This window comes from Aythya ferina (genome assembly GCF_964211825.1).
Source record: "Aythya ferina genome assembly, chromosome: 1".
In the NCBI taxonomy this organism is placed as follows: domain Eukaryota; kingdom Metazoa; phylum Chordata; class Aves; order Anseriformes; family Anatidae; genus Aythya; species Aythya ferina.
The window spans coordinates 63,132,320-63,157,426 of record NC_140296.1 but is presented as its reverse complement, the minus strand read 5'-3'; the positions used below and the strand labels follow the sequence as shown (position 1 = coordinate 63,157,426).

The window sequence follows — 25,107 nt, the reverse complement described above, 5'->3', positions numbered from 1 at the left end:
TTCACTGGGTAATTTGGCTGAGCCCAATAAATCATTTCACTCAAGAATTCCACAGAAATTAAATGGTAACAAGTTTCGGGGGGTGCTATTTGAGAGGACAGAGTTCTACAAGAAGTTTACATGAAAATTGAGATCATAAATTAAATTGGACTTGCTTTGGAAAAGGGGATTTAAAATGTAAGCACTAAAAAACTTTACCAACAATGTGGACAAAATTCATTTTCAGGAATTAACGATCTAGCAAAATTTATACTGGTAACTCTTGAAATGCATATGCTTTTCTGGCACATACAAAACACGTAGTTCAAGATGCTTCCAAGAACACAGATCCCAGTCACACACCTTACACACACCCCTGACTTGGCAGGCTGCACAGCCTGTTGACATTTAGAAGATCTAGGTGATTTTATAAAGTTAACCCAACTTACCCTGTGCCACATAATCCAACCAGGAACACCATTCGGAGAAAAAATAATAGCTCCTCATTTCTGCTAGAGAAATTCCTCTCTGATTCATCACAAGAGAAGAGCGTCAGAGAAGTAAAGTGTCCACCTTCCTCTTCTTCTGCTCAGAGCAAACCACCCCCAGAAAGTAAGAGCTTTCATATTAACTGAACTTTGTTCTATAAATGCAGCAGGTGGCCCAAGATGACTTTACAAATATATTTTCCTCCAGTAGCGCCATTGCACCTGTAATTACCTCTTTAATTATAGTGCTCTCCTCTTATGTCCCCACCCCGACTATTTGCAGACTGCTGGTATACCCAGTGTCTGATACAGTATATCCAGGCTGTAGGCTCAAGCCCTAAACATATTTTCACTCATGTTAGGCTTGAAGAAGGCAAAGCAAAACTGTCTTTCAGTACGACATTCATAACACCATCTGGAAAGAGTTGTATTGAACTGCTTCCTAGTTTTAATATTTCTGTACACCTTATCACTTCTCCTCTGGGTTCACTCAAGTCTCTTCTCCAGCTGTTTGCTGGACAAAGTACAAGGGCATTTCCAGCAGGTAATGGAAGATTCAAACATGTGAACTCCACATCTCAAATAAATCCTTTTTCCACACATTTACCCAGCCAGCAAATGAAGGTGTGAACACAGCAACAGCAAACACAGCCTTACAAACCTGGGCCTATCTGGCATGGGGACTAACAGTAATAAAGCTGTAGTGGCAGACTTTAACATTGACCCGAAATCTCAGTGTTTACACAGGTTCCAGGCACGCTTTGGCTGCGTTGAAGCCTTCACGTAGCAAAGTATGCCTGCCCCCACTCTGCTCATATATTGTCTGGCATATGTTCAATATGACATTTCCAGCTTCAGTGCTTTATGTGATCCTGCCTGTAAACACACCACATGCTCTTCCCACACCAGGAAGACCAACATCCAACAGAAATACTCATATGACTCTGGAAAGTGCTAAACTACACATCTCCATCCCCTCAGCTGACACAGAACATGCAAGAACGTTCTTCCCCTAGACTCCTCTTTGTGATTTGTGGTGGATTTCCCAGGCTTTCTCTGACTCTTTAACTACACAAGTGTATCATATTAGAAACTTGGGTTATGGCACTGCCTCGTTGCACCTTGTCACAGAACATCTTCGGAGTGGATTGGAAGGATCCCGGGACACGGGGACCTCGTCTCTTCTTTCATTCATGGAGCATACAGGATGTCTCCAGAGATAACCTCCATCCATGCTAACCACAGCACAGACTGAAGGTGGATGTCTCTGGAGTCCCCACTTGGCAGACTTGTTTTACACCTCTTGGCTCAAGCTGGCCTAGTGTTCCTGATCACTTAGAGAAAGAGCAAGAACATGAATGGTCTGAGAGGATGCTCTGGTAGCACCACCCCAGGAAGTCCACCGCAATGGGCCATGGCAGCCCCTGGAACACCTCCCCTCCTGAGGGGTGATGGGTGTCCCCACAGGAGACTGCTCGAAGCCGTGTGTTTCCAGGGCTCAGGTCCTCCGTGAACCCTACAACCGTTGTCCCACCCTCCTGCAGATGTTCAGTCAGGGAGGGATGCCGAGAGCATGATACCCTCCTGTCTAATGTTGAGTCCCGGCCATATGAGCCTGGGCCCTGCCTGCGGAGGCACTATATGGTGCTCAGTCCCAAATCTCTGTGGTCCAGGAGCAAGTATCACTGGAGCGAGAGCTCAGCCAAGGCAGGGGGATAAAGGCAGTACAGCCAGCCTGGGGAAAGAGACACCTGCAGAGAGCAGCAGACTGAGGTTTAGGCCAAGGAGGATGGACGCAAACCTCCATGAGCTGCAAGTATATAAAGTTGTCTTTGTTAAAATTAAAGCAGAGACAGATCTGGTGAGGAATAAAGACACTGGAAGCCAGCACGGCTTCCCTCACGAAGGTAAATAAGGTCACAATCTATGAACCAGGACATTTACAGTTCATATAAAGAATTCTCTCTACCTTATTTTTTTAACATGGGGGTAGAAGGCTGAAGTAGCAGGGAGCAAAGCTACTCTCAGCAGTTTCCAGAGATGATAATAAGAAAACACAGCCCTGCAAGACACAGGTCAACAGGACTGAGCAGCTTAATTTTGTCACAAGAAAAGAGAAGCATGTATCATGGGATTCACAGACTTACATTTACTTCGGAAATAAATGCTTGCCAAAATTTTAACTTCACCCAGCACAGCTACCTATAGAACTGCTCCCAGGCTGCAGGACCCCTCCTTTTCCAGTCTAAAACCTTGATCTACATTTGGTGTACCTTTGGGTCTGAAACTGCCACTGAAGGCTAATTAAAATCTGCCACCAGGAAGGCAGGAAGACTCTTATCAGTGCAAAAGGCCATAAAATGGCTTTGACCAAAACAATGGACTAATTCTTACTGTATATGTGAAGTTAACATTAGAACCATCTAATTGCTTTTCTACTGTCAACATAAAATGGGTAACAGGAAGGAGAGGAAACAGAGTTTTTGCATACTTGAAGACTTCAAAAAGAAGACTGCAGCACAATCAAAAGGAGCTTTGGAATAATCATACAGATGGGTGGGAGAGAAGAGTGTTTCTTCCCACAGAAACGTTCAGTTTTCTGACTGCACACGTCTATATATAGAGAAAGGAACCTCTAAGTAAGAGGCGATTGTACAGCATTACAAGGTTTGCATTAGGGATCTGAGGCTGAAAAAAGTAGGCTAAAATGAGAATTTTTTTTTTATAACATTATGGCATGTTCAATATATTAAACCCATGCAGTCAAAGCTTTGTCTATGCTTGGGATTAACACATTCACAAATGGCCAGCAATGACCACGTTTATTGCTACTTTTTGAATCTCAGAATCACAGAATCACAGAATTTCTAGGTTGGAAGAGACCTCAAGATCATCGAGTCCAACCTCTGACCTAACGCTAGCAGTCCCCACTAAACCATATCCCTAAGCTCTACATCTAGACTACATCTACACTACATCTCTACATCTGACTATAGCTCTACATCTAGACTATAGCTCTACATCTGACTACAGTGTGATTATGAGCATGTGATGGTCAAATCCTAAATAGAGGTAAGGCTAAAATTTGATGAGGTCTTGTTTTGCTCTGGTTTGTAACACTGCATCCCATGCATTTAAAATACAGCTGATTGTTTCCCATGAAGAATTGTTACTAGCAATATTATAATTACTAGCAATTAACATAAAACCTTTTTCTGGTCTGACCTGAATGGGATTAATTTTTAAAACTTGATGATTTAAAAGCTGGCACTTGTAAAGGTACAAAATCTTGGCCTTAAGAATGCCCAGGCAGGAAAGGTGAAATCTCTGAATTTCAGAAGTCACCAAAAACTCAGTGAGCACAGCACAAAAGAAGATGTGAGCAAAAAACCACCATAGAGGCATTTTCTCTTCCTATTTTTTTTTCCAAGGATAAGTGTCAACATGAGGGAAAGGAATATTTGAAAGCCTTGAAAAATTTATACTTACTACAGAGGTTGCTAAGCTTATTTTTACTTCAATTTCATACGCTCTAAATTAGTTTAAAACAAGCAGGAAAATCTTTTTTTTTTTTTTTTTTTAATCTGTAATAGGTCACTGTGCATACAAAATATAAAACCAAGAAAGGTTCCATTAATTATTGAAAAATCTGCTTCAGCTTATCTCTGCCAGTCGGGGCTAACCTATCTTAGGGGAAAAAATTAAATATTTAGCTTTACTAAACACAAATATTATGTAATTTTTGCTTATACTAATATATGATTATAGCACATACTGTATGAAACAAGACTTCAGGATTCACTAAATGGTTGTAAGTCCCAAATTTAGTACACCACACTCAAAGATGAGAGGCTTCCTGAGCTTTTGAGTACAGTTAAAGCATTTTTGGGGGTGTAGTTACTTTTTTTTTTAAGAGTGGAGCACTCAGTGAAGTTCTTATAGCGTATTGAAGTTGGTGTAAAGCCTTCAAATCTGTGTTTGTTAGGCACTATCATACCTGGAACTGCAAGGACCAACAAAATTGCATGCACATATAATGTTTTTCTCCTGTAAGTACTAGTGACAGAGATTAATCGCTATCCATGAGTAATAACTAATATGGATAAAGATTTATATTTTCTTAACAATAACAAATGCTGGATCCCTACATGAGCATGCTTTGAGAAAAAAGCAACAACAACAACAAAATAGTTCCTGCAAGAACCATCAGAGTTGTAAAAATCAGCAAGTCCAGCACTAGGCTACTTACTGCTCATAGGCACCTCACATGATGCTTAAATTTTAGTGCAAATATTCTATGCATATGCAAATCACAATATACAATCACTTGTAAAAGCCACCTCACCAGAGCATATTTGGCGTGTGTTATTTCGTGACTGCCTTCTACCATGAAGGAGCTGGCCAAATCTTGGTAGGATCCTAAAGTGACTTTCATGCCCATCCTTTAAAAACCGGCGTTGTGACATGGATGCGTCTTCTTGTGTCTTCACCGAGTTAGTCACCACAGGAAGAAAAAAAGCACCTCTTCAGAATTACGCTCTTCTGACACAATCTGAGGCACTCTGATTTTGTTTTAAAATGTCAGTGGAATACGAGATTTCTTTGTCAGATTCAAACACTAACAAAAAAAAGGATAAAAAAAAAAAGGCTCAGATTTAAAGAACTGGAAGTAGGTGCAGTTCAGTTATTTGGATCATATGTGCTCTTCCTCAGAAACCCATACCTGTTTTTACTACAAAGAAAATTGAAGAATCAGTTGTACTTAATGAACAGAAAATGCCAAGACGTTTTTTTCACAAAGCTGCAAGATCTTCTCAGTCTCTGGCACACGTCATGCAGCAGATAGATAGGACACCTTGCTACAGCTTGCAGCCTGTTTTCTTGTCCCTGGTGCCACTACTGTGAATAAAGGAGGCACAGCTCACATAAACAGCTGGATTACCAGAGGAAACTTTCAAAACGAGGACAGAACTGTCTGTTTTTCAATGTTTCATCCCAAACAGCAGCTGTTTCCGCTGAGGAAAAGCCCCCTCAGAGCATCCAGCCCGTCAGCTCGCTCCAGCCGTGTGCTGCTCTCCAAAGCCACTTCTCATCCCGAGTAGCTGGCCCTACTGCCGAGGTCTTCACAGCCTTCTCATTACTGAGAGGGGAGGTCCAGTAGCTGCACAGAGACAGATGAGGTTTTAGTGAAGAACGGCAGCTGAAAGTCTTTTGCAGAAATCCACGTTTTGCTCACAAGTTCACAAATCAGCACTCAGATGGGCAGAAATCTCATGCTGGGACTTGCTGCACTTCCTAGTCCTGTGTCTGAAGCGTCCCGTATCCCTCAGTGGCCTCCACCGTGTTTTATGCCAGCAAATTAAAAGCAAATACCATTGGCAATACGATGCTGTTAATTAGAAACTCCTCTTCTGTTCATTTACCCTGAGTCAGACTCTCGTCATCAAGCTCCTCTTCCTCTCCCCGAATTTGCTCAGAGGTGAGCCTTAAAGGCTGGACCAGGTGATGTTAACAGATCTTCTCCCACCTGAGTGATTCTGTGAGATGTGAGCCCCTCAAAGGCCGAGCCTGTCTCCGGAATCTGCAGGCAGAAAGGTCTCACAAGAAAAGCTTGAATCTTCCTGGGAGTTAACAAACAACTAATAGGAAGGAAGGGAGGGGAAATGAATCCCAGGCTTTCTGAAAACACATCAGGAAACCCTACACTGTCTGTTCCCCCTGTCTCTTTCAATGCAGGAGAGAGGAAATTGATAATACTGCTTTACTTGGCAGTCACATTTTCCTCTCAATTCTGTTTAACTATGTCCTGTATGGCTCCAGACCTACCACAACCCTGTCCATACCATTATGCACATCAAACTGAAGAAGCGTTCTGAAATCGGGTCCCCAACTATCATTATTCTGAAAGCAAATTAGAACAGGCAACCTTTACTTAAGTCACATGGAAGTAAATATTAATTAACTTATAAAACACTAGTCTGAATGCACCTGGCTAGCAGGGGATAAAATGCTTGACTCTTGATATGAAATCATAGGTGAATGTGTCATTCTTGAAATGTGATGATCAAGAGAGGTAGACAAGTAAATAAGAATTAATGCATTTCATGCAAATGTCACTCGTGTTCCAAATTCACTATAATAAGCAGATGGACCACTGCATAATGCAGCTGTGCTACTTATCCTAGATCAAAGGCCTGCCAAGCTTATTTAAGTAACAGGAGAATTAAAAGGCAGGAAGGAAGAAAGGAGGGGAACATCCCAGTGGTGGAAAACCACCGTGATGCACACCACCACTGTATTACACGTTTAGTGTTCATGCAAAAGAGGATGGCACTGAAATAGGTGCGGCACCAATATGAGGCAAAATCCCACATTTTATGGGGTTGCTCTTCGCCTGGGGGCACAGTGAGACAGATGCAGTGAAACAATGATCCCTGCAGAGACACCACCACAACATGCTCGTTGCTGCTGAGCTTCTGAGGGGAGGTGGTGGATGTGGCTGGTCCTCCTGTCCAGCAGGCTACTCTTTCTTTGAGTTTTTGGGACACAGCAGCCTCTGGATGGCAGGAATTGGTCCAAATGTTGACTGGAAGGTGGGTGAGACTGCACATCACCTTCCAGCAGCTGAGCCACCAGCTAGAAAAGTGAATGTCCTGGTGGTGTGCCGTGATGCCAGTGGCACGCGGTGGCCATCTCAGCAACAATTCGTGCAGAGGGTTATTACAGCGAAGCAAAAAGACGCTATCCTCGCTTTCCTCGTGTACCTAAAGCACACAGAAGATTGATGACTTGAGTTGTAAAGTTGTTAAGTACACACAATCCAACTGAAAGCTCCCCATTAGCTACATCCCCCTCCGTAAAGCAAGCTTTTAATCTTCTTTCGAGCACTCAAATTTGTGCCTAGAAGCAACGAAATTAATCACAACAATGGCTGCGGTGGCGCGCAATCAGGAGGAAACAGATGGTGTAATGCAGCGTTTTCCAAACAGACACAGCCTCTATCTCCAGGAAAATAATCAGAATATTTTCCCTTGCTGTTGGCATTGCTGTAACAAAAGCTCGTATTGGATGTGTTTCTTCTCTGCTCTGTATAGCATCAGCAAACTACTTAGCAGCTTCAGGACGGTAGGATTCTTTGAGTACTGCGTGACTGCACCTCTCTCTTCTTTCACATCACGTAACCAGTAGCATTCGATGGGCGACACCTCTGTGAACATCTTTAAATGACCACAGAGAGCTTGATGGAGTCAACAGGATCCTGGCAAAGAAACAGCTCTCGTTTTTCCCAAGCTCCATCTCCACGTCTGTTTCTGGTTGCAGGTGCAGTGCTGCACATTGGCAGTAGAAGCAGCCACACTGAATTACATCTCTATGTATACTCTCTCCAGTTCTTCCTGGGAACTGTCACAATATTTTTGTTAATAAATTAACCTCAAGTTTTCCTGGGGATCATTAATTTAAGCTGCCATCACTTTGATCACTGCCAGATTCTTGTTGTTCCTTTCATCTTTTTGTTTGTACAGGAGCCTTATCTTCAGGGAACATCTCAAATGCCCTAATGTGATCTTCCCCCGGATCCCAACAAGTATTTACAGACCCTTCCTTACATCCTGGCATGAAGTGCCAAGCTCTGAAATGGTCATGTTAGAGGACCAAGTATCCCTCCTAGCAGTACAGTGCAGGAGGTTCTGGGAGCAGAATCAACACCGCATTAGGACACAAATTTATGTTCCTGTGTTTCTTCTGCTCCTTAACACAAGTTAATCTTCAGGCCTGCTGATAAGCCACTGCCACCAGTGTTTTTCCATTTCTCCTTAAGTTTAAATCTCATTTTTTCAGGGAAAAAAATGAGCTAGAAACCGTGGTGCCTCCTACACCTTGTACTTCAAGATCCTACCGTGCATACACTGTGCAGGAGTCCATCTATGAGATCTATATCTATAATTTGTCCTGTCCTTTGTCCCTTGAGTCCCTGAGGGTAGCAGGTTCTGCAGAGAAACTTCATGATCAGCAGTGCCATCACATCCCACTGCAATCATGGGATAAGATAATAACGCAGAGGACTGCAAGAGAGATCTTGCATGAAGAACACAAAGACTGTAAAAAACGTATGGGGAACTTGCATCTAACGTGTATACATGAAGGTCTGAAATCACTGTTTCTTGGAAAAGTTTCTAAAAAACACATACAAGAGCACATACAAGCTGGCTCTCAGAGTCTTTTAAAAAAGGAGCAAGTGCCATGCATATCTTTCAGTATCAGTGCATTTGCAATAATAGCGGAAATTAAATGAGGGGGAAAAAAAGCACACCACAAAAGAGATCTGCTGTTCAGGTTTTTCTGCTTAAACATGCTCCATTAGTTGTCCCTGCACACAAATGATACTTGTCTTGTTGAAAACTGTAGTACAAACAAAAATCTAAATTGGCCTCATGCTACTTTATTGAACAAAATGATTGCTTTGCGCACATTAAAAAGATAACAGAGAAATTACTTCTAATCTGAAATGTAACCTGCTTTATACAGTTGAACACCCTTACACTGTAACAAGGGAATACTGATTGTTATGATGCTCAGTTCTGAGCTTTCTCATAGCCATACTTAAATGTTAAATTATGGCAAGTATTTTGCTTGTGTTGATTTTTTAAATTAAAAACAAGTTTATAAAAATTAATCCATGCCAGAGGCTAGCCACTAGGCTAAAATAGTGAAGTGTCAGCCAGAGGCTGATTTTAAGCAAGAAAGAAATGGTAGCTGAGACTTCAAAGAGACAGAACTTGATAGTTTTACATCCATAAATTCTACAGGGCTCTTGTAAAGGGAAGATGTTGAGAGAAAACTTGCCTGAAAACCTGAGAAGTAAGTCATTACTCCACAATGCCAAGGAGATTGAAATACAAGAAATGACTCTTCCTTTTTCGATGGGAATGAGATTAACATCAAGTTCAGGTACATCTTTCGCCTATTCTATTTTTATACCTGTTAGAATTCAATAAGTTTTCTTATATTTCACTTTTAGACTTGTCTACCAGAATACTCTCTCTATGAGAAAGCTTAAATAGGGCTCCTGTAATGTAATCTAGAGAATCTGTGAAGTAAAATCACATTTAATAAAATAGCACAACAGAAAAGTAGAAGCTGAACTGGAAAGAAAACTCAGAAATAGATATTAATCAAAATATATCCAAGCAAACGTGAAAGCTATTTTAAACTCAGCATCTCCCAAAACCACAGATAGTGATAAACTTTCCCAATATTTTGACATTAACTTATTAAAGGTTAAGAGGTAAAAGAATTACTTGGTTTCACAAGAAATCTATAGGGAAAGCTTTAATTAAGTTACATGGGCTTATTAGATTAGTTTTCCAAGCTTAATCCTAACTGAACATGTCTGCTCAGACACAAACCATGATTGTACCAAGCCTCAGCATCAGATGAATATAAGTCAATCGGGGCTGAGAAAAATGGACAGCCTGCATTCTATTTATACTTGCACATTATGCTGCTGAACTGCAGCTGCCAGTCTTTCCTCAAAGCAATCTCTCAAAAAAGTTGATATACATAGTTGTTACCATAAAATAAATCCTAAAATCACTGAGGATCATTTTGTATCTTAAATATAAAACAAGAAACAAAAACAACCTTCAGGACATAAAATGAGGGTTTCAACGTTCTGGAAGTGTTAATATTACATTGTAAAGAAAACTACAGAGGCAGGTGAAGAAGAGGAACCCATTCAGGTTGGGATGCTCCTGCAAAGCATTTCTGGAATTTCATTTCATTGTTTTGATTAACTTCGTAAAATTAATCCTATGCTTGATAAAGCCCCATGCTTTCACCTCTCCCAAGTCCATCCTGCAACCAGTCTCCTGCTGCTGAGGCTGCGAGTACAGTACAAGGCAAAAGGAGAAAGAAACTGATGAGAGACCAAGAAGCCCATGATACCACTACACAGCTTTGATGCCTGCAAACCATAGAGCCACGGGCAAGGGGCCACTACTGATATAAACCAGGTAAAACAATGGCTGAGAAAATAAATGGCTTAAAATGGTCAGTAAGATATAGCTTTATTGGCAATGTCCTGTAAAGATACAACAGTTTCAGGCATGTTGGCCACTCCCAGCACACAGACCCTGGGACACTGCGGTCATTGCCATCATGTGCCAACTACATCTGTATAAATAATTACTGAACTAGGGGGGAGAGGGTAAGTAGTTACCTTCAATATACATTCAGTTGTGCCACTGGAAGCTTTGTTCAAAATCTACCTGCATCTGTGTATATATGTGTGTATATACATATATATATATGTATATGTGCATATATATATATATATATATATATATATATATACACACACATAAATGAATAATAAACACAGTCAACAACGTTGGCTGGCCCTCCATGACACCGCTCTGTGCAGAACTGGCTGGGGACAGAAAGCCAAACCTTGATGTTAAAATAATTTTTGTTTAAGATTACAAGTTCTTGAATTGTTTTCAAAAGAATGAGTTCGAGCTCAAAAGCTGTATCTTTTAACAACTACATACAGCAAGCACTCAGTACTTACTCACTGGGTTGATTTCCAGCAGAAGCAGTAAGAGAGGGAAAGGAGGAGTTTGTATGAGTTTATGCCACAGCCAGGTACGGCTCCTCTTCCCAGTCTGGTCTGCCACATTTGAGATTAGTGATCAGCTCACCAAAAAAACTTTCAGGACACTGCAAAACTGGATGGGTTAGATGGGTGATTTTCAGGTCTTTTCCTGGAGACAACACCTTGGACAACAACAAAATGCAGAATATGGTATCGGCTGCTGTTGGATCAATGTATCTATAGTCCCTAGCAGTGGTGGACCCTGGCTACAGCTTATATTCATTGAATCATAGAATCATTAAAGTTGGAAAAGCCCTCCAAGATCACCTGGTCCCACCATCTCCCTACCACCAGTATCACCAACTAAACCATGTCCCCAAGCACCAGGCCCAACCTCTCCTTGCACACCCCCAGAGACGGTGACTCCACCACTTCCCTGGGCAACCCGTCCCAGTGCCTGACTGCTCTTTCTGAGCAGAAATGGCTCCTCATTGCCAACCTGAACCTCCCCTGGTGCAACCTGAGGCCATTCCCTCTGGTCCTATCACTGGTTACCTGTGAGAAGAGGCCGACCCCAGCTCCCCACACCTTCCTCTCAGGTAGCTGCAGAGAGCAATGAGGTCTCCCCTGAGCCTCCTCTTCTCCAGACCAAACACCCCCAGTTCCCTCAGCCGCTCCTCACAGCACTTGTTCTCCAGGCCCTTCACCAGCTTCGTAGCCCTGCTCTGGACACATTCCAGGGCCTCGATGTCCTTCTTGTAGTGAGGGGCCCAAAGCTGAACACAGTACTTGAGGTGCGGCCTCACCAGAGCAGAGTGCAGGAGGACGATCACCTCCCTGGTCATGCTGGCTGGACTATTCCTGATACAAGCCAGGATGTTGTTGGCCTTCTTGGACACCTGGGCACACTGTCAGCTCATGTTGAGGTGAGCATTGACCAACACCCCCAGATCCTTTTCCTCTGCACAGCTTTCCAGCCATTCTGCCCCAACATCATCCCACTGGCCTCTGCCCATTGACCCATCCTGTCCAGATCCCTCTGCAGGGCCTTCCTACCCTCTGGCAGATCAACACTTCCCCCAGCTTGGTGTCATCTGCAAACTTACTAAGGGTGCACTCAATTCCCTCATCCAAATCATCAGTAAAGACATTAAAGAGTATAATAAAGAGGATAGATCTCAATAATCAAATGCATGCAGTAAAAAACGAATACTGTGCACCTACACAAGCAGCTGACATCATCTTGCCATAGCACCACAGGCCAGAAGCACCCTTTGAGCTTACTGTCTCTGCTACTGTGGTTTCCTTCTCAAAAGTGTTTGCTGCTGCCATGCGTTTCAGACCCAAGTGATCCTGCACTCGGTTCTCACCTCTTCCCTGTAAGACTTTAATTCTTTTCCACGTTTCACAATCCTCCCTTTTTAGTCTCTTCATGAACGGTTAATTAATAAAGTGAAAGAGTTTTCAGTTGAGTAGCTGCTTTGAAATTCTTCTGCATGCACCGTTACACTGATTACAAATTTATATGGCAGTAATCCACTTGGCACAAAAGAAACACTGCTATTAATACTCCACAAGGCTGGCATGCAGCTAGACATAATACCTTTTAGAGATGTTTCAGATATGCTATAAAAATCCCGAGGCAGTAAGAATTAATGCCATTTTTCTCCAGACACTGTTGTGATGCAGCACAGGGGGGTTTCTTCTGCAACTTTCTGAAGTGCCATGGGGATGCAAAAGTGATGTATCACACAAGTGCTTGGAGAAAGAAGGAGATTTTCATAATATTAATGAACACAAAGAATTCATTAACTGCTTATTTTGATGATCACTCATGTAGGATTCCAGCTAAATTGGATTTTCCCAATGTACAGATAAAGAAATTTAATTGAACTGGGATGAAGGGAGTTACTGGTGGGACGGCTGCCAGTTTACTAAACACAGTCCAAGTTTTAGCCAGTTCAGAGTCAGTTTTCCTCATTCTGGCCTCATCAGCTGGCCAGTTCTAATGGACGTTTTAATTATATAGTCACAATTAAAGACATTGAAGCAAACAGATCTAAACACAGAGTAAGGGAGCGACCAAGGGTTTTTAGACCATCTGGAACTACCAATCCCTAGGACAAGTCTACGATTAAGTTTAAGAATGAAAAGCTCTTTGACAACTAAGAACCAACAGACAATTTCCTTCTGAAAACGTAAAACAAATGCTGTATGATATGCAGTTACTGTGGCTGTAATTCTTCGGAAGAATGAGAAGCACATTCCATCTATAGCATGTTATCTGCAAGCACTGACTGAATACAGCCACAGTCACACAGGCACTTTGTTGGGCCTAGCTCCGTGCTGCTGCCAAGGGGAGAATCCTGCTCTCAGGGTCTTCTTCCCCTTGCTTCCTTTGTGTTGGCATGTGTATTTCTGTAGCAGCAGTCTGAATCACACACAGAAATGTTCCAGGTAGGACAAGCAGGGCGGTGACACGTGATGTGGCTCTGGGTTAAAGAAGCCAATAACTCCAGCACAATTTGTGGCATGTGGAAAGCTGCCGAAATCATAAATACCTAGTGATTTGCAGGTTGGGAAGATTTATCATCTTTATTTCCTCAAGTGAGTAGTAATTTCTTCTTGCAATCTGTCCCTCTATCTTTAGGGTTCTTCAGCTGAAAACCTGACATAATTTAATAAAATAGTACTACTGATTACTATTTATGGCTACACACTTAGAACCCATCCAAAGGCACAATGGGCAAATGTATTGTTGAAGTTACAGTCCCCAAATATATGATTACACCAAAATCTGTTGAAAGACATGGAAGATTGGGTAAATTAAATACGTTACGCAGAAATGGGCACTGATGAAATCACGGCTCCTCCTGACATGGCTTCACTGCATGAAAACACTGAGGGAAATAACATTGACGCTAAGGATAAAGAAAAAGTCAGGACATTAAAAAAAAATCATAGCTTGCATTAGAGCAAAAATATTTTCCTGCATTTTCTCTCACATGAGTAAGGCCTACAAAGGGTACACCACAGGAATTCCCATAGTTGTAGAGCTGTATAACCAAAGGTCAATTCCAGTCAACATCCTCTTCCTCCCTCCCAGATTTTGGTCTTATTTGTCATATTTGGATTCAGAGGTTTTTTTTCCAGACAATCTATATGATGCTTCAAACTTGTCAGGTAAAGGTAGTGCTGTGTCAGCAGGTTTGGTTTGCTCCCATACAGAAGAAATATTACCCAGGCATTCTCTGCTTTTCATCAAGGATGTGTTTCCAACAGCTAAAGTGTGACAGCTACAACCATTACCTTGTTGTTTCATTCTTCATCCTCAACTGACTTGATCAATCCTAGCTTGTCTAAGGAAGACAACCAAAAGCTGTAAGTGCAGCTACTCAGGAAGAGAAAGGAAGAATGCTTTTGCTAATAGACTGGTATTGGGGATGTGGTTTCAGAGATGAAGCAGTTGAGATCTTCGAGGAGTGTGATCTGCTCCAGAACGCTCGCATCGCTTCCAGGGGACAATTTTGATCCTTCTCTCACCATTCCATCTGCCATGCTGTCCCTCTGCAATTAAACTGTGTGTATTTTAGTCCCTTCACACATTCCCCACACGTGCATCCCCTCCAAACTCAGGTGTTTCACTTGACTGTGTAGGAAACAGTTAGCAGGGTGTTAAACAATCAGCAGTGTAAGTCCAAACCCAGGGACACAGGTGTCTCAGGAAGCAGTCCTTTCATTATGCAATCAAACATAAATCAGAGACTGGGTTGCAGGAGAAATCTTTGATCAGATCTGTGATGTGTAGATGCCACTAGCACTGGGCTTCTCTATTAGTAATGCACAGATCTGCATGGGATATCCTTTATCTTGTACCCTTAAATACAGGCAGCACATCTGAAAAACATCATGCATACTGACCTTCCCCATCAGAAGAACACATGGGATTCCCAGATATATCCTGGGAGTCAGAAGCAGGTAGGAAAATGAAACAGAAAAGGCACAGATGCTGCAGTTCATGTTAAGGATCCACAATAACCAAACATTTTAGAACTTCGCAGCAGCTCATCAATCCAAATAAATCCACATCAAATCAAAGTTATAGCAGGAAAAAAGGATGCCATCAACTGCAGAAACTTGGCAGAATACAGGTTTAACTATAATATATATAACACTTTATTAAACAGTGAATTATACCGTACAAGATTTTTTGCATCAAACTCCACTTGTGGCACACCCTGCTTTGCAGCTGGACTTTGCTGCTGTCCTGGATACTTACAACAATTCTCTGAACCATTTAATTCTCTTCAAACATTTAAAACCAATGTGTGAAAACTTTGGTGAAAAGATTTGAACCAGCAGGAATATGTGTACCACTGCCACCAAATGCTAGCAGCCAGCCAGGCAACAGGTCCCATGTGTGTGGCCCATGTACCAGAGGATTGAGGAGACTCCTGGAGCATCATCTCCACCCTCAAAGGTGCTCAAGTCTCAGCAGGACAAGCCCGTGATAAGCAGATCTGCTTTGAGGAGGCAGTTGGACTAGATGACCTCCTGAAGTCCTTTCCAATCCAAATTATTCTATCATCACCTTGATTATTTAGCTCCCTTGTTGTCAGCCAGCTGCATTCACTGCTTGTGCTCTCCCCAGAGAAAAAGAGAACAATTTTCAGTGCTTAATATATATAACTTGTTCCAATTTCCCATTGAATTAATAATTTAGCAGAATCTTATCTTCCTCATTTTAGAGTTATGTGAAAAGGCAAAGTGGTAAAGTAAAGCATTAAATTATTCACAAGTTGTTCAGACACATAGGCAGAGAAATGGTAGATACATTATATATTTATCAGTTGTTAGAAAGCACAAAAACTATGAGCAACAAAAGACAGAAAAGTGGTCTTCAAATTCATGTTAATTTTTCAGACACTAAAATGAGCTACAGCAAATGTATTTAAGGTAGATCTAAAGTCTGCACGAAGTTCAGTATTTGCCCAGTAAAACAGTTTCTGGCTGCTAGTGAAGGAACGAGGCTCTACCTTTGTACTGGCAGCATCTTTCGCAAAAGGCAATTAAATCCCGCTCAGTGGCAGCTCATTAGGTTATCACTGACTGATACAGCAAATTATCAATTTGTTCGTAATGGGTGGATAGTGCTACCACACGATGAACAGACTCCAAACCCTCTCGTTCTCCAAACTACCAACTCCATTCAGTTTCCTCAAATGAAGGCTTATGTCTCCTTGTTTCGGTGTTCAAGAAATAAAGAACCAAGAATTAATATTTAAATTGATGAATTTGAGTACTTTATGACTCTGAATAATCTCTACACATGACAACAAGTACAGGGAACATAATTCCCCATAATCCAGCCATTTGAAATCTATTTATCTTCCTACACACTCAGCTGAACTACCTCTTTCGAATACAATTTAACCAGAAATAGACTTAAAAATTAAAAAAAAAAAACAAAGATTTGAAGTACCATCCTCAGAGTATTTACTACAAAGTAACCACGATACAGAACAAAATAGTGCAATACTTTTTGCCCTGCAACTTTACATTTTTTCATGATTTTTTAAATGTCCATATATTTTACACAAAGACCCTCTGTTAAAATTCATCTGGCTATCTGACCCCCTCCTCCCCCCAGATGCCCACAGACAGACATAGTCATTAAAGGATTGGCTGAACAAGATCTCCTTTCATTTCTGAAGGGGCCCCCTCTAACCGAGTACCTCGGAAAGTAGTCTTTATTGTCGGGCACCGAGCGATGCAATCCTTTATAGCAATAAAGATGTAGGATTCACTTCCTCCATGTCCTGACAGTCACGCCTCTTACACTGTTAACGTCCTTCCACCCGCTGGCTTTCTATGGCTTTTCATTGATTTCACGTTCAGCAGGAACCACTTTGAACACCCAATACAAGCTCCACCGCCCCAAAGACAGTTTTCTATCCATAACATGGATAAAACCCATGTATTAAACCCATAACTTCTGCTTTAACAACAGCAACAGGACAGGGCAAAGGAACCTCCATCCTTGGGGCTTGATGAAGCTCCTCCGAAATGATGAATATGGCCGGGAGCTCACTCCTTTCCCTGAAGCAAGCCCCTGGAAAACTGCCCCTGGTAGGATCTGGCGGCAGAAGGATGCCCTGCAGAATAAAAGAGGCTGGAAGCACACGGTGGGTACCAGCCCATCAGCCTGGGGAAGGATGGTCAGTGAGACTGTGGCACGAGGGCACGGGTGGCTGACTGAGATGCCAGAATATATAGAGCAAAAAGAGAAATCTTTTAGGGAGAGGTGAGACAAGAAGGAGGCTGGTGGAAGGGAAGAAATGTGATACAGTAAGGCTGGGGAAACAACCGTGTTGTTGTGTAAACATGATGTTATGATAAGAAGCGACCTAATTACAGCTTATGTTGACATTAAAAGTATTGGCTGTCCAGGGACATAAATTGTAATCAAGTGTGCTAAAACACAGCGCAGTGGTGTGTTACCTCATTTTACATGATTTTGTAGGTGATGATTTATGGCCCACAGAGCAAAAAAGTACAAGGCCCTGGGGGAGGAAACATAAGTCATCTGGCAGGCATGCAAACCTAGACGTACTGTCCTTGCTTTTCGGGGTGCGTGTTATGTATTTAAATCAAATACATGATTTAAGGCACTTTTTCAGTTGAAAGAATAAACCTGAGAGCTTGAATCTATTCTCACCAGACTGCACCACACCAAGAACTGACAGCATTTACAAAGTAAGACGTACAAAAACATGTGCTTCTCACATCAACTATGCGAGTATTGTAAATAAATAATAAAAATTAATAACCAGTCAACAACCAAAATGCCCTCAGTTAACATTTAAGATAAATAATTTAGCCTGCAAGATATTTATTATGGGTATAGGGTTCTGAATGGGGAAAAAAAAAAAAAAAAAGAACAGAACAAGCACATTTCTTATGAAGGCTACTCATTCAGCACAGAGCTGCCATGTAATTGGGCTTTCCTGGATGAGAACAGGATAAATATTCATAGCTCCTACCAGTTGGCTTGGAAAAAGCTGAAGGAAGATGTCCCCACAGAAAAAGTCAATAAATTACTTACGCTTCTTCTTATTATTGAGATTGATTACTTACAGATATGAAAGACTGATTACTTACACAACACACACTTTGTCTCTAGTTTAAGCAGTAATGCTTTTCAGATCTTTTTTCTCCCACTATATTTTGGATTACCAATGGAAAAACTGTAAATTACAACTGATAATAATGACTGAACCAGGAAGGAGGAGAAATTTAATGGCTCACTAAAGTAACTTAAAAATCTCACGCTAAAAATAACCCTTTTAGACACAACCCCTACATTAGCCTTTCAGGCTTCTGTCATTCCAGATCACCATCCTATCACAGATTTATTTCTTCAGATGTAGCACAAAGTCATGCAAAACTCCATTCAGATTGTCAGGCAAGAATGAAGATGCACAGGGAAATACAGGATATAAATCAACCACTGGCTGCACCTGCATCCTATTTGTTCACCTTACGAGTTAAAAACCTGGTACTTAACCAAGTCAAATCTTAGTTCATACATACTAGCAATTTGAATGTCCCTATTATTTCTATGTCTGCATTTTTTTCCTCTTCAAAGCCTGCTGAAAAATAGTTTGACATATAAGATATCTTGTATTTTTCTAAGAGGTACAAAGAACTTTGCAAGACAGTTTGGATAAGCGGTGCCATGGAAAATGGAGTTATGACTACCTTTTACAGCAATGAAGCTGATTTTTTTTTTTTTTTGTAAAACACTGTTTTTTTGTAAAACAGTGTTAACATTTTAAGATATTAGATCTTAAAATGCAGAAGTCTTCATCTAAAGGGGAAAGGATGAGCAGAAATGCCATGTTTCTAATTCATGAGACATCAAGACTAAGAACCTGATATAACACTCACTGAAATCAACCCTAAAATAATAAATGAGGTCAAAATTAATTAACTTAAGCCCTGATAGAGTCTCAGTCCAGCAACTGGGTTTAATGGGCACAGGATCCACACAGACCTCTGTGGAAATCGAGTACCCTCAGTCCTATGTATGACAAATGGATCAAGAAGCATCTCTCTGCTTCACAAGCCACCAAACCAACAGCCATAAAGTTCTACCACAGAACACCCATTTAAGCTTTGAGGTTAACCCAGATGAGTGAAAGAGATGTTGCTGATGATGCAGCAACACCAGAAACACAAATTAGAGGAGACAGCTGCAAAGACAAGGAGTTGCACCACACATTGGCTGGCTGAGCTGCAGAGCAGTAGCATGGTAGGCAGGCCCAAAATCACCATTGCCACAGCCATGTGGGAGCACGTGTGGCACAGAAATCATCTTCACAAAAACCTCAGTCCCAGCCAGAGTATTTGCCAGTGCTTTGGAAGCTGCAGATAAGAGCTCTCAACCCACCTCTGCCACTCCGTCTGGGAAAGGCTGGGCAGGATTTCACAGCAAGTGCAAAAGGGTCATAAGGCCGAGACTTCCAAATGAGCAAATGTTGTCTGCACAGAGCCAAACGAGGCAGTCATTTTCCAAATACACTCATAATAAAGGATGATATCACACTGACACTTATAAAAACTGTATCCAATTATTACCTAGGTAATTGAGAGACAGATAATACTAGTACAAACTATATGAGAACAAGCGGAAAAATGCACACAGTCTCTACAAAAGGGAACTGGTTCTCTATAGGGGATAATCTTCCCTACAGCTGCTGAATGGCTTTTAAAGTGGACACTACTGAGAAATTATTTCAGCATGCAAGCAACTACATTACTTCCCCAAGTGTATTTTGCTTTTCAGTCATGCATCCTATGACACACAGTTTTATAAGCCAATAAATTAGTTTTTTCCATAATTTATTATGCTGTCTTCATCAGCTGCGTTCAGAATCACAATTTGTTTTTCCAGCAAAGTCTAATGTCTTATATCTGTTTTTAGAAATGAAAGACAGTTTTAGATAATAATTGGGTTATTCAGACATACTTTGTTTTATCTTTGCAGTAAAAGAAGTTAATGCTTCTCTCAGGCTTACATAATTCTGATTATGGCATCTAGAAATAAAATACTCATTATATTTCCAGACACAAGTATGAATATTAAAGTCTCCACTGCTTCAGCAGTACTGTTTCAGTAAACAGTGCTAATCACAAATTTTCAGCAAAATTGTTTTTAAGAGAAAATTATGCTTTTGCTACACTTAATCCTTTGTGGCAAAAAGAAATAAAATTGATTTCCAATAGACATTCTTAGCAGTCAGGTGAAATTTTGCTTTTTTTGGTGATAAAAATATTAGAATCAACTCTAGTTTTAAAAAAAATAATTCATTGAGATTTGTTTTTTTGCTTTTTACTGACAGCTTTAGAAGAAAACTGCCTTCTGATACAAACACGGCTAAAACTCTGGTAAGAATAACTTTCTAATCCATATACCAAAGGCACAGCTAGGGCAAAAGATGTGCAATTGCTTTCAGAAAGCTTCAATAAAAATGAAAGCTTAAAAAAATGAAAACTTGAGAAATGAAAAAGCATTAAAAATGCTTGTTTCAACTTTTTTTTTTTTTTTTTTTAATGGGCTTAATTTATCAGGTGGCGATAAGGTGGTTTATTACCAGCAATCAAACCAATGCTCAACGTTAGAAACTTTCGCTTGGAGAAACTGCAGGTTTGTTGGCTCACCATCGATCATCTGTCAGAGACAAACCAATGAAGTGGTCGGGAGCCACACCAGGTTGCCAAACCCAGCAAGCAGGGGCCCAGCCCCTCCGAGGTGCCCACACCTCGTGTTTCTCCCCCCGGCGAGAGCAGGTGCAGCGAGAAAAACTGCTCCAGGGCTGCGAAGGTAGAGTGCAGCCCTGGTGCAGCAACGTGCCTGACCTTATTTCCCGCTGGGAATGTTCCTCCCTCGCCAATTCCAGCACGCTTGTCTGATGTTCCCTTTGCTGCTGTCTCGCACAGATAACGAGTTACTGGAGGCAGGGAGCTGCCAAGTGCAGCGTGGCTCATCTGCGGAGGGCTCGGCAGGCGCTGCGGAGCGATACCCAGCACCGAAAATAGAACAGAGCAGATGACCGGCCTTTAAAACAAACACAGGTTCATTTGTTCATAGCTTAATAACTTACTAATTCATTGCCTGATGTGTTAGTAGCAGCACGCTTTAAGAAACTGGTGTTGACCCTCAAAATATCCCTTTGTAAAGGCACGAGTAGTTCAAACGAAGTTCCTTTTCCAGTATTTTAAGGTCCCTTCCAACCCAAACTATTTTATGATTCTAAGTATTTCAAGAATGCAACCATGATTTTCAAAGGATGAGATCTCTTGCATGCTGGCTGTCAAACTGGCAAGGCTGCAGGTCACAGGAGGTGGCGGTGTGCTTCCCAGCCAGGAGGGACACCAGGCAGTGGCCGGCGATGCAGCAGCTGAAGCAGTGACCACGTGCAAACGGTCAGGAGCTGCTTGATGGGGAAGGAAGATGTGGGAACAGGAAGGACTTCTTTATGGTGCAAGTGCCAAACAGCAACACCCAGGTTCCTTCCTGCCTTGGCAAACACTCTTTGAGACTATCTCAAATACCTGTGTTTCCCTTCAGACTACTTTTGGATCTCTCTCAACTCTTGGCCTCCTCAGGGGACAAAAATTTAAATCTTGCCATTTCTCACCAGCTCTGAGAAGACTTCCTTGCAGCATAACATAAATATCAGACAGGGTCTTTGTTGAATTCAGTCCTAGATCATTGCTCTGAAAGAACCATTGGGGATGAAGATGTTTTAAAATAATGGCATATAAACTCCAGAGACATTTTTTGGTATCCGTGTTTTAAAAGGCAGGTGGTAGGGTGCAGAAAAGTTGGCTCCTGATTTTCTGAAGGCTGATTGGGAATTGTTAGTGCTGCTGTAAATTAGACTGCTAAGCATATCATACAAAATCAACAACACAATATTTAAGCATGCCTTCACTCTGCTGATACGAAATGTATGGCAGCCCTCTGTGCCATGCAGCTTTTACCAGACCTTTTTAATTCCCTGCTAGGTGTTCAAAAATGTAAACAATTGCTGTAAAAAACCACCTCCACCTGCCGCACTGAAATAACTCATCTTCTGCCTTCGTACAACAGAGAGAAGCTGTTTCTATTAATAACCCTCTCCCACGCTGGGCTGTGTACTCTCAGAGCAATTTGGGTACACTATTTTCAGAGGAACTTAATGTGCAAAAACGATGCCACTGAAGTCAGCAGCAGACTGCACTGGGCTTGAAAGTGAACCAAAAAGAGCAGCATAAGCTGGGGGAAAGAAACACTGAAGAGGCTCAGCAGAGGAAAATTAAGAAAGTATGCAATTAGAAAGCTCAGAATGCTATCTGTAGGTTTATTTTTGTTTCTTACCTTCATAAACTACTTCACAAGTGATTTGGCTGATGTGGAAATGACCAATTTTTTCTGCAAGCTGCTGACGCCATTTCAGCCACCATAAACAACTTCAATGGCTTCCTCCAGCTCTCTGCAATGCACTTGGACACTCTTTGCCTTTCTTTACCTTCAAATCTTTAATATCAGAGCTCCAAAGTGTATCCCACAGGTCACTTGCAGCTTCAGGAGTCTTTGCAGAGAGCTCAGAAAGGGAATTTTTGACTCCATCCTCGACAAAAGCAGCTGTGCCAGGGTCACAGCAAATGTCTGGGTATTGAGCAGACTGGAACTGCCTCATAATTAGAGCCTGGCATCTACTCAAGCATGAATTAAGTAACGATGATGAATTTTCATCACTGTTGTGATTCTGTGAATGTAGGTCATATTCCATCAGAACTGTTAAACATACAGCTATTGTGTTCAGACATATTGTAGCAGAGGGCCCCCAGCCTCATGCCCTACTAAATGCTTATCTATGAGCACAATATCCAAAAAATCTTTTTATGTCACCTCGTTTCTGCCAGCTCTCTATTTTCATCCAGGCTGCACAACCAAACACATCTGTTTTGCTTCCTGAACCCATCTTCCTCCCTGTTCGTTCTCTTCAATTCTTCCACTCTTCCACAGTCCTCAAGCAAAGCTGGGAAAATCCCTCTCTTAAAATACAAGTGTGTTTTTTTTTCTTTACTTTGTGTGTTTCATTGAATGCTGGTGTGAGAGCTTTTATTTTGTATGTTCAATGTGTGAATAAAATCAGCGTCAGAACAGCAAAACTGTAAACAAAGAAAGTTTCAAACTTCCTTTGTTCAACCAGTTGGGTAAGAGCAGGCAAGTCACAGACTTGGCTGGAAGCTGAAAACACAACTCGGCAGAAAAATTACCTGTTGTCCAGAGAGAGAAGTACATGTTATGTGCTAGAGATGAGATAAAAGGGGTAAGTTTTGCCCTGGCCCACAGAACACATCTAGCTGAGCTTAGGCTCTTCTCAGAAGCAGGCAGGGACTTGGACAAACCAGCTCCTAGTTTTCCTCTTTCCAGGTGAACTCACCAAATGACTGTCTCATCCTTCACTGCAGTAAATATGGAAGTTGAAAATATAGAGAAAAGGGGAATAGGTGCTCATCAATGCAGTTATTGATACACCATGCAGCAGCACATGGAGCCTTAGGAAATGCAGACGTGGCTTTTCCAACGCAGCTGCTACAGGAGGCATCGTGCCTGCAGTTAACATGTGCAAGGCAAATACTGAGAAAGGAAACAAAATGAGCCACACAACACACTGGCACGGTTAGTGTACAGCACTGGCCAAAGCTGGATTGGAGGCTGGATGGGAAAAGCAGCTGATAAAGCACAGGCATGTGACACGAGGTAGCCTGGACTCACAGGGTAAGCCACACAGGTAAGACAGAACAACAACCAGCAGCCCAGGACAAGACACCACCAAAGCAAAGCGCTGTGCCCAGCCCAGAAGCCAGACGCAGGGCTGTTTACACAATGGCTGTAATTTACCATCGGATGTTTTTAATAGCAAAGGTTGTAGCCTGAAGAGTTGTTTTTAAAATCAGCTACGTGCACTGCATTCTCGTGATTTTCTCTTTATATCAGTTATCCTATTGTTTCGTACGGAAAGCCACCCTCCCTTCAAGTTCACCTGCTTACAGGCAGGAGTTGAAAGAAAAGGAAGATACATCTCTGGTTCAACAAGAATTGAGAACTACAAAAGCATCAGGACAGCGACTTCCAGCTGCACGTTTCCCACCTGCTACACAATGTGCTGAAGGCAGAGAGACTTTTAAGAAGCCTGGTGCTTAGCAAAAGCCCCCAGTAATAATGGGGGATGAATTTTATGACCCTGAAGTCACAGCCCCACGGTGTGGCTGTTCTGAACAAGTACTCATTTGCCCCAATTATTGATTTTAAGAAGTCAGACTGCTGCCAGAGAGCATCACACACCTACATCCACAGAACCAGCTGGTATCAGGCTGCACTGTGCTCTATCAGCTTGTCACAACCTGAGCACCACACTCAGCCTACCATTGCGTTTTCAAAGCAGCTTCACTGCCTGACACCCCTTCACACCAGCTTCTCCAAAGCCTGAACATGCTCAGCCTTGATGTGAAGCTACAAATGTTTGGGGATAGCTAGCACAAGGCTTCCCCATTTCAGCTTCCTCTCATGCTGAAAATCTCAGCCAGTTCTGGCTTCCGTGGGACAAAGTTAAATGGCTTGAGCTATGCAGCATGGATAGCTGGAGAACTTAAAGTGAGGTCAAAATAGCTCTCATGCTATTGCAGGCTTACCAAGAGACAAGCAAGTAACTGATCCCTGTAAAAGCATCCAAGATCACACTCCTTCTGTCTGAAATGAAAGCATATCTGGCTGATATTTAATAGAACAAGACAAGAGAAACAAAGAAACAAAATTAAAGTGGCTTTGCCAGGCATTAGGGAACAGCAGGCTGAAACTTCCAGCCCTGGTTCAGATACCTGAAAATCTTAAGAAGCCGTCGGTCTGATGCAGAAACAACACAACTGCAAGTCTCTTCCGCAGCTCACTTGACGTGTTTCATTCAGGGAAAAGGAGACTGATCAAACACC

At 41.9% G+C, this 25,107-nt stretch overlaps 1 protein-coding gene across 12 annotated transcripts in view; it reads right to left on the bottom strand.

Moving 5' to 3' along the window:
- The window catches only part of MCF2L (MCF.2 cell line derived transforming sequence like), a 153,645-nt gene that overhangs the window by 95,917 nt on the left and 32,621 nt on the right, over nt 1-25,107 (bottom strand). Inside the window, exons 1-2 of one of the 12 annotated variants that reach the window (XM_084532144.1) lie at nt 5,191-6,072; nt 4,813-5,085 (exon numbers count right to left, since the gene is read on the bottom strand). The exons of 9 other annotated variants lie outside the window; for them this stretch is intronic. In XM_084532144.1, coding sequence (XP_084388270.1) covers nt 4,813-4,933 — 121 coding nt within the window. In that variant the 5' untranslated portion in view covers nt 4,934-5,085; nt 5,191-6,072. Of the gene's footprint in view, nt 1-4,812; nt 6,084-20,982; nt 21,007-25,107 lie in introns of those variants that run through there. 2 more of the 12 variants (XM_084532150.1, XM_084532139.1) reach the window with 2 other exon arrangements.